General features: G+C 64.5%; 1 protein-coding gene across 2 annotated transcripts; it reads right to left on the bottom strand.

Moving 5' to 3' along the window:
- Window positions 1-326: 326 nt before the first annotated feature.
- ABHD17A (abhydrolase domain containing 17A) lies at window positions 327-8,915 on the bottom strand. Of its 2 annotated transcripts, XM_030795923.1 has the most exons (6): window positions 8,731-8,915; window positions 4,581-5,150; window positions 4,242-4,394; window positions 3,265-3,459; window positions 855-1,034; window positions 327-772 (listed from the first exon to the last, which is right to left on the bottom strand). In XM_030795923.1, exons 2-6 carry the CDS (start codon window positions 4,910-4,912, stop codon window positions 547-549), a joined length of 1,086 nt encoding a protein of 361 aa, XP_030651783.1. In that variant the 5' UTR covers window positions 4,913-5,150; window positions 8,731-8,915; the 3' UTR covers window positions 327-546. The 2 variants fall into 2 exon arrangements, with proteins under 2 accessions (XP_030651783.1, XP_030651782.1); XM_030795922.1 differs by lacking the exon at window positions 4,242-4,394.
- Window positions 8,916-9,574: the final 659 nt, after the last annotated feature.

Below are 9,574 nucleotides of genomic sequence, written 5' to 3'. Positions count from 1 at the left end.
GCAGTCCCACGATGGCAGCAGGGTCCCACGTCTGGCGTCCTCATCGCGCCCACCCGGCAGGACTCACCAGCCTCCGCAGGAGGCAGGCAGGGGTCCTGGACTCAAATGCTGCCCCCACCCATCATCACCCAGGCAACCAGCTCCCTAAGGGCTCCCCGGACTAGACGGAGACCCACCCCGCTTCCGCAGGGAGTAAAACCCATAAGGGGGTCCGTGCCGATCTCTCCTAGGGACTCAGGGACGAAATCTGGGAACCCCGGCCCCCTTTCGAGCTTGCTGAGCCCTGGAGAGAGTGAGCAGAGCCATGAAAGGAAGGAGAGCAGCCCTAAAATTTTAAATCTTTAATTTCCGTTTTCACGTATTTTCTTCTTGCTTCCAAAAGGAGAGGAGTGCGTAGCTCTGTTGCCTGTACATGGTCCACAGCCCCTGGGTCGGGGCAGGGTCCCCTGGGCCGCCCGGGGGTCCACATGCAGCCCCTGGGGGGCCGGCGCGGGGTGAGGTCCGGGGGCCGCCTTATTGCTGAAGTCCGGCCGGTTGGGGCCGCCGCTAGGCGCGCTGGCTGGGCAGCTCCTGGGAGATGAAGCGACGCAGGCGCTCCAAGTACTGACTGTAGAGCTCGATGTCGTTGTGCCCGGCGCCCTCCACCCACAGCGGCTCCACCGCCTTGGGGCAGCGCTCGTACAGCGCCAGCCCGTGCGAGAAGTCGATCACCTCGTCCTCCGTGCCGTGGATGATGAGCACGGGCGACGTGATCTTGGACACCTTCTCGATGCTGCGGGAGGGGTGTGGAGCGGGTGAGACCTCGCGCCCTGCCCGGGCCCCGCCCCGCCCCCGCCCCCACCCGGGCCGCTCACTTGGGGAAGGCGTCGAAGCAGTAGGTCTTCTTGGTGTCGGGGAAGGCGACGCGCATGCCCGAGGTGAGCGGCGAGTGCAGCACCACTGCGGCACACTCGTAGCGCGAGGCCAGGTCCACGGTGGGCACCGTGCCGATGCTCTGCCCATACAGGATGATGCTGTCCGGGCTGATGCCGTACCTGGCGGCGCCGGAGCAGGGTCAGCCGCGGCCTCCGACGCGCGCGCACCCTTCCCGCCGGCGGGCGTCCCAGGGCCCAGCTCCGGATGCGACCCTCCAGTCTCCCCACTCAGCCAAGTCAGTGGGTCAGGCCCTGGCTCCAGACCGGTCCGGAGGGCCACCCCCAGCCCCCCAACACCGCGGCGGTGGGCGAAGCCAGCGGCCCCGCCCCGTTCCCTGGCACTGCCGTTCACTGGCGTTTCCTAGCTAGGATCTGCAGGGATCCCGCCTACGGAGTGCCCCTGGAGCGGAGGTAGGGGAAGGAGGCCCTGGCGCCTCTCCTCCTCCTGGTCACCTCTAGGTGCACACTGGGAACTGTGTGCCCCCCACATCCTGAATGCTTCACGCCTTCCTGCCAGGGTTAGAAAGCCATTCCTGGTGCACTGGCCAGGACAGTGGACACTCTTCCTCCCTGCAGCCCTTGCCCACCCCCTTGGCCATGAGGAATTCAGGCAGCTGTGTCCCCAAATGTCTCCACCCAATTTTGGACTCTCGGAGTCCCCACGCCCAATGAGATGCCAGTGCAACCCAGGTCAGCATCAAAGGTGGTGGCTGCGGAGGTGGCACCCCCTCCCACCAGCACCTTCCCTTGGGAGTGGACAAGTCTTCGGCCACCTCAGCACCACCAGCTCCCACCCAGGGCCACCCCCACCCCCAGGTCACTGGTGTGCGGCCCCTGACCCAGCTGATCCAGCACCAGTTACGAGGCCTCCTCCTGCCCAGTCCCAACCATGTGGGACCCACCTGCCACCCTGCCCATGCCGGGACCCCACAACTCTCCTCCCACACGTGGCTCCAGGCTCTGATCCCAGGCAGACGCCCTCTTGCAAGGCAGGAGCATGGGCAGGCGTGCATCCCCTCTGCCTGGCATTCGGACTCCACCAGCAGGGCTGTCCCCATCCCTGGCCTGGAATCCCAGCCTCCTGGCAGCACTCCACAGCTCACCACTCACCCATGCCCCAAAGGATGCTGCCTGGCTTGTGCCTGTGGCCCCAGCTCTGCCTCAGCCTCCCTGGCCTGCTCCGTCGCAGCCATGGTCAGTAGTGTGCTGAGCCAGCCCAGCCCTGTCACCTGCTACAGGCAGGAGCCCCCAGCTGCCACCTGGCTGTCACCACTCAAACAAACAGGACACATCCCCAGTGGAGGCCCTGGGCACGCTCTGGCCTCCCCCTCACAGCTCCGGGCCTAGGTTCCTGCAGGACAAAGTGGCAGCAGGACAGATGGCCGAGCAGACAGAGCTCAGAGCTGGCCATGGCAGGTGTGACTCTGCCAGTGGCCCGCAGTAGAGACAGGAGGGGCCAAAGAAGTCGCATGAAGTGGTGGTTGGTGTCAGTGCCCCACACGGCCAGGAGGCCCCCAGAGCCAGGGTGGCGCCAGGGGACCAGCTCCCAGGCCCACAGCAGGGACTGCCTGCGATATCACCAAGGCAACGAGGACCCCACCTCCCCAGGGCCTCTGACTTCTCAGAGCTGTGCCTGGTCCTTGCGGAAGCAGGTCAGACCAGTGGGCTGGGCAGGGCCAGGAAGAGACAGCCCCAGTGGATGGCGAGCAGGAAAGGCCACCAGAGGCCCACCCGGGTCTCCTCGTCCAAAGCAGCACTGGCCTGGGTGGTGCTCAAACACCGGTGAAGGGCCCAGGCAAGCACAGGGCTGGGGACCTGGATGACTAGGAGCGCTGGATCTGGAATCGAGGCTGGCCCAGACCTCGGGTGTGTGCTGGGGGTCTGCACCTGACCCTGCAGGTGCAAGCTCCACAGCCACAGGGCCTCATGGGCCAGGCCTCGGGACCTGGATGCAGCAGCCTCACCACACTTGGCCCCAAGCGCTGCCTCGGCCGACAGGCTCCCAGCCACACGTGCACAGACCCCCAGACACCACCCACTCCCTCCCGCCGGGTGGCATCCACGCCCCTGTGACAAGCTCAGCCCCTTCCCGTCCTCAGGCCAGGGGTTCCCAGGGAGCCTGGCTCCACAGGCCAGGGTGTGGGAGGACCTCCTGGCCACACCTCAGCCATGTGGAGGCGGCACCCACACACCCAAGCTCACCTGTCCAGCTCTCTGGCCCTGTGCATCCACTGTGGCTCCCCTCCTACAGGGCCGTCCACCTTCCTCCCAGGGAAGCCCGCCCCCCAGCCCCCGGCCTGGTCCCCTCTTGGGTGTGCCCAGGCTGAGCTGCCCCCAGGGTCGCCCTCACCTGGTGCGCAGGGCCTGCCAGGCGGCGTCGATGTCGGCATAGAGGTTCCTCTCGGAAGGCCTGCCCGAGCTGGCACCGTAGCCAGAGTAGTCGTAGGAGAAGATGTTGCAGTGCAGGCGGGAGCCCAGGCCAATGTAGAAGCTGCTCATCTGGCCCAGGTCCACGGCGTTGCCGTGCGAGAAGAGGACCGTGTACCTGGGACAGGCCAAGAAGGGCCGTTCACATCCTCACTCCCAGCGCCCAGCTGCAGGGCTGGAGGATGCGTGCTGACAGCCCACCCCGGTGGCCAGCCATGCCCAGTGCCTCATTTACTGCCCTCCCAAGGGCGCCCGAAGCCAGTGAATGGAGAGGGGAGGCTACAACAGCACAGCTCCAACTCCGAGGGTTCCCCATGGGGAGAGGACAGGACAGCTGGCAGGGGGACAGGCAGCCTGGGCTGCACAGAGGCCAGCCGGGGAGCCGCAGGATTCCCATCTGTGAAGCGGGACACTGGGACCATCAGTCACATCCTCTCTCAGGGCAGACTCGCATTGTGTGCTCAGATGCTGCAGGCTTCGCTGCCCTTCCTCCTGAAGAGCCTGGACCCCCAGGGATGGAGCGCACAGGCCCACCTTTCAGGACCTTCCCAGGGGAGCCCATGCTGCTGCTGGCAGGGCTATCTGCCCTCCCCCTCACAGAATGGTGCCCTCACTGTTGGGGGACAACTAGACCCCACTCCTGCCCCCCACAAGCAAATGCAGCCAATCTCTGCTCATACTCACGCAGCCCCTCCTGACCCACCACCCTGCCCAAGCCCCAAGGCTGTGCTGCAAGGCCTGTCTGCTTCCCAGCATGGGAGCTGCCCCAGGCGGTGCCAGGAGCAGGTGGCCAGGCTGGCCCTGCCATGCACTGCTTCCTCCAGTTCCCCCAGGCCCCCGCCCAGCCCAGCCGGAAGGTAAAGGCTTGCCCTCTGGACTCAGATCTGGTCAGAACCCCACCTGGCAAGAAGGCGGATGTACCCGCAGGCCAGGGTGGCCCCTGTGCCCCACCTCTCGCCCAGCAGGCAACCACCAGGCGCTGGGTCGTTGGAGTCGCCCGGCCTGCCCACCCATGCCAGCTGGGGATGGCCTCCCTGAGCCTGGTGTCCTTGTCTGCGAGAGAAAATTGCCACAGGGACCAGGCCGGTCTGGCCAGGGACACCACCCTTGCTGGCTGGCTGGCCCTTCACGGCAGGCTCGGGCCCTCGGGGGCGCCACCAACCACACCGAGCACCCCAGGCAGAAACGGGAGCCCCAAGAACAGGGTGACCCAGCCCAGGTGCGGCCACAGCTGCTCACCTGGCGCCAGGCACGCAGCGAACATACATGCAGGAGACGCGGTTGCCACGGGCGCTCTTGGTGGGGAAGACCTCGATGGTGTCCAGCTCGCGCTGGCTGTACTGGAAGTCGGCGCGCTCTGTCAGGTGCAGCTTCCAGCGCCCGGGTGCGCCCGAGGAGGCCCGCAGGGTCCCCAAGGGGGCGGCCCCGGCCCCACCAGGCCCCGGCTCGGGCTCAGGCACCAGGGAGTAGGTGGCCTCTGGCGGCAGGAAGGCGAGCTTGGCAGCGATGCGGCCGGGGCAGGGCGGGCAGCAGAAGAGGCAGCAGAGCTCACTCAGCGACAGCCCGTTCATGGCGGGCGCCACCCGGGCCGGGCCTCCACCGGGGCCCCCGCCAACAACGCTGCCCGGCCTGGCCCGGCAGGGGAGGGGCAGGGGTGCTCCGAGTCACGGGCAGGGGGGAGGGCGCCCCCCCAGCTACCGCCCCAGACGGCAGCCCCGTTAGGAGGCCAGGGCCCAGCCCCATCGCGGTCCAAGCTGAGCCCCAGGGAGCCTCGCAACCACAGGTCTCCATGTCGTGCCGTGGGAAGCCCTGCGGGGGAACAATGACATATGGGGTCCTTTGGGGGTGCCACAGTCCAGCTGGGCACCCCCGGGAGGCGGGGCATCCACCCGTGCCAGGGGGGCGGCATGGGCCTGGGGCCTGTCAGTCCCCATCCCCTCGGCCCTCCCCACGGCCTGTCAGGCACTGCACCCTACAGCTCAGGGGACCCCAATTCAGCCCCCTCTCCACAGGAGGAAGGAACCCCCACCTTCCCTGAGCTGGCGATCACCACCTCTTGCCACGTGAGCACAGCCATGGCGTGCGGGGCATGAGGGGATATGACCCCAGCCCCGCCCACCCCCCCGAAACACCTGGCTCCAGCACCAGGGAAACCCCATGCACCAGGACTCAGTCCGCACTGCTGCCCACTCCCTCCCCCGGCCCATCTCTGCCACCCTACGGGTGACGGGCCGCTGAGGCAAGGACAGAGCTCGGACTGAAGGAACCCACGAGTGACCTGAACAGGCCCCACCACGTGAGCGCGCACAGGCGCCGGGCCCCACCGGCCTGCAATGTCTGGAGACGGAGGAAATATAACAAACAAAGGCTCCAGAAACAAAGGCAGGATACATCCCAGGCTCCTAGGGCCCCAAGAGCAGCGACAATGGCTCTTCTCTGTGCTGGGGCCAGGCCTGCTGAGGGCCAGGGGAGGTGGGCTGGGGTCAGGGAGTCCTTCTCCACCCGACTTAGGGTTCTGTGTCCTTGGGTGAGTCACTTGCCCTCCTGAGGCCTCAGCGTTCTCGTCTATAAGCGCAGACACCACATACCCCACAGGAAGTCAAGTGAGGGGGGAGGGGAGCGCAGGTGCCTGATTCAGAGTGGAAACTCGGACCTTCTTCCTTGCTGCAGAACGTCATGAAGCACGTTAAGTCGACAACAACTAAGTTGCTGAAGCAACCACAATAGTGTAAGGAGCTGCCAACAGACAGACGTGAAGAAAACACAAAGGTCTGAGACGTCTGTCTACCAACCACGCTTCTCCTTCAGACTGGAGCGACGAGGGAGACACGCTCACAACTCAATTTCAGCAGCAGAACACCCTGGAATGCTCGGCTTTTGGGTCACAGCATGAGAAAACCGTGGGGCCAAGAAGATGAGGCTCAAAGGCAGATGTGGACACAGATGGACATGCAGGCGGCTGCAGGCGCCACAGACACGGCTCGTGGGGACACCCTCACTACCAAGGAGCAGCCTCAGGCCCAGAAACACACCTGCTCCCTCGGGACCTGATCTGAGACCCACGTTCCTGTGAGCCGGACTCATGGGCACACGAGGAGGAGAGGAGAGAGCTCTGAAAGCCAGGGTGGGACGAGGATGGCATCCCAGTGCCCCCAGACTCCCAGGCGGGAGGCAAATAGCACATGCAAGCACTTTTCAGGGGGGAGGTGGACTGTCAGGCTGGTTCTGCTTCTCAGATGAAGGCGAGTTTCCCCCTTGGGGACACCTGTCAATGTCTGGAGACAGTTTTGGGTGTCACCACTGGGGACTGGGTGGAGGCTGCTTAGCACCCTGCAGTGCCCAGGACAGACCCACCCCAAAGAATGATCAGGCCCAACATCCACATCCACAGCGTCGAGGTTGATGTCAGCTTTTCAACATATTCTCAAAGAGGTCCAGGTCCTACCGGTGCTGCCCCGCTGGTGCTGGGGACTTGGAGGGCCCTGCAGTTTAGGTGGCATCATGAAGCTGGGTCCTGAGAGCCCAGTGGGCAGTAGCAGGCCCCTGGAGACCCCGGAGACGAAGGGACACACTGAGGTGGCCAGGGCCCCACTAACCACGCCAAAAACAAAGATGTTATCCTTGATACCTCCTTCCATCCACTGGATCTGAGCCAGTCTATCACCAGCCCGGTGGCTCTGCCTGTCTCCCATCAGCCACCGCCCGGTCCCTGCCTCCATCACCTTTCACCAGAGCCATAGCAACAGCCTCCCTCCTTGCTGATCACCTGCTCCAGGACATTCTCCACCAGCAGCCAAACAATCTTTCACGACGCAAATGCAATGGAGCCACTTCCCTCTTGGGGTGCCCTGGGGGCCTCCCATTATTCCCTGGATAGAGATCAAAGCCCTCCCCACAGCCTGTCAGGTCCACATTCCGGCTCAGGCCGACCTCTCCAGACTCACTCTTCTCACACCCTGCCACCCCTGGCTGCCCCAAGACAAGCCACATTGCCCCTTCCTGCCTCTGCTCCTCTGCCGGGAACTCCCTTCCCCAACCTCACTAGACAGCCTTGCCCATCCCAACCACCCTTTGCACCTCACTGCCAACGCTCTCAGAGTCCTCGAAGCTGGGACGGGACCCCTTACACGCTCTTTCCACAGCTTGTATTTTTCGCACGTTCGGCCAGATCTCCCCCCACCTCCAAACCAAAAACTCCATAAGAGCAGGACCATGACCTGCCACTCACTAAAGGAATGGGCACGTGGTAGGCAGCAAAGAATTAAGGAGGAAGCACAGGAGGAAAAGAATCCCCAAGCTCCGCCAGCTTTGACAGCGAAGGGCAAGTCTAGTCTCCTCTCCAGCCACAGGTACCTGGAACCTCCCTAGTGTCACTAATGGGCGTGGACTGAGGAGTGCAAACCCAGACGCCTCACTCACTGGGCACACACCCTTGACGCCCTGAATCCCACCAATCCCGTTCCCACGCACTTAACTGGACACCCCTCTGCAAGCTAGAGGTGTTCTGAGGACCAGCAAGCAACCGAGCAGCCAAAATACAGGAAGATGACCTACATATGGGAGACGGCGACTGCACCTCATTCAACCAGTCAGGGTGGGAAACCCGCCTGGGGGGAGGCACGGCCATATCAGAGGGCAGACAAACGGGCCAGGTGACAGGGGATGGGACAGAGGGACAAGCAGGGGCAAAACCCCAGAGGTGACATAGCAGGCTCCTGGCTAGAGCAGACCCTAGGAGCAAGAAGTGAGAAGAAGGGTCCCAAGAGAGAGCCTGGGACGGGTGAGGTCGCGCCGCCGAGAGTTTGCACTTCATCGTGGGAGAAATGGCGGGGCCACGAAGAAGTCCCGAGCAAACGACGGACAACATAGGAGAAGGGTGCATCCCGGAGAACGGACGTGAGCGGAGGCCGGGAAGCCTGCCCAGGAGTCAGGGCGGCAGGAGGAAGCCTGACAAGGGAAACAGCGACTGGGAGCTGCTTGGGAAGCAGGGCTCGGGAGGGCCCCTGGGAGCTGCCATGGGGGGCCAGAGGACGAAGAGTTTGTCGGGCTGGGGGCAGTTTCGGGGCAAAAGAGCGGAATCCGCGGCTCGGACGGGCGCTCCCCGAAGGCAGGGGCCAAGTCCGCAGGAGGGTGGGAGCGCAACCCACGCCAGAGGGCTGAATGGATGGGGACAGGGCTTTCCCAATCACAGACGTTCACCCGCGGTCCGCGCCCCTGCTCTGGGCTCCTCGGGCAGGACCCGCGGCAGCCCTGGGACTGCAGGGGTCTCGGGGACGTCCAACCGGGCTGCCAGGCCCTCGAGGCCCGGCCCGGGTCCCCAAACGGCCGCTGCCGGGACCGAGGCCACCCCGCGCGGCCGCGCCCGCCCCCGCCCCTGCCCGGCACTCACCACCCCGGCCCGCGCCCCCGGGCCCCAGGGCCGCGCTCCATGGCTCCCGGCCGCCCGCCCGTGCGTCCGTCTGTCCCTCCGCGCCCCGGCCCGGCCTCCTGCACCGCCACCGCCGCAGCTCCCCCGCGGGCGGAAGTGAGCCTCGTTCTCGCTACCGCCCCGGAAGTGACGCGAAACGCGCGGGGGGTCTGCAGGCACAGAGAGACCGCGCGACTAGCGTCCTGGGGGCGGGGCCTGCCTTCGGGGGCGGGGCTGATATGTCGAGGGGCGTGGTCTGCTGGTCTGTGGGCGGGGCAAACTTAGGTTTCATTCGCTTGGGGAGCCGGAATAGGTTGAGGCCAGTAAAGTTCTCGCCTGGAAAACAAAATCTACAGGGATGCCAAAAAAACTCAGACATCAACATTTAGAAATGTTTTAAAATATTTTTCTTTATGAGATGGAGTATCGCTCTGTCGCCCAGGCTGGAGTACAATGGCACGATCTCAGCTCACTGCAACCTCTGCCTCCTGGGTTCAAGCAATTATCCTGCCTCAGCCTCCCGAGTAGCTGGCGCCCACCACCATGCCCAGCTAATTTTTGTATTTTCAGTAGAGACGGGGTTTCCCCATGTTGGCCAGTCTGGCCTCGAACTCCTGACCCCAGGATCCTCCTGCCTCAGCCTCCCAAAGTGCTGGGATTACAGGCATGAGCCACCGCGCCCGGCCTCTTTTTTTCAACATGGAGTCTACTCTGTCACCCAGGCTGGTGCCATCCTAGCTCACTGCAGCCTCGACCTCCCAGGATCAAGCGAACCTCCCACTTCAGCTTCCTGAGTAGCTAGGACTGTAGGCACAAGCTACCATGA

This window comes from Nomascus leucogenys, chromosome 17, assembly GCF_006542625.1.
Source record: "Nomascus leucogenys isolate Asia chromosome 17, Asia_NLE_v1, whole genome shotgun sequence".
In the NCBI taxonomy this organism is placed as follows: domain Eukaryota; kingdom Metazoa; phylum Chordata; class Mammalia; order Primates; family Hylobatidae; genus Nomascus; species Nomascus leucogenys.
The sequence above is the reverse complement of the archived record's forward strand: the minus strand, read 5'-3'. Positions and strand labels throughout refer to the sequence as shown.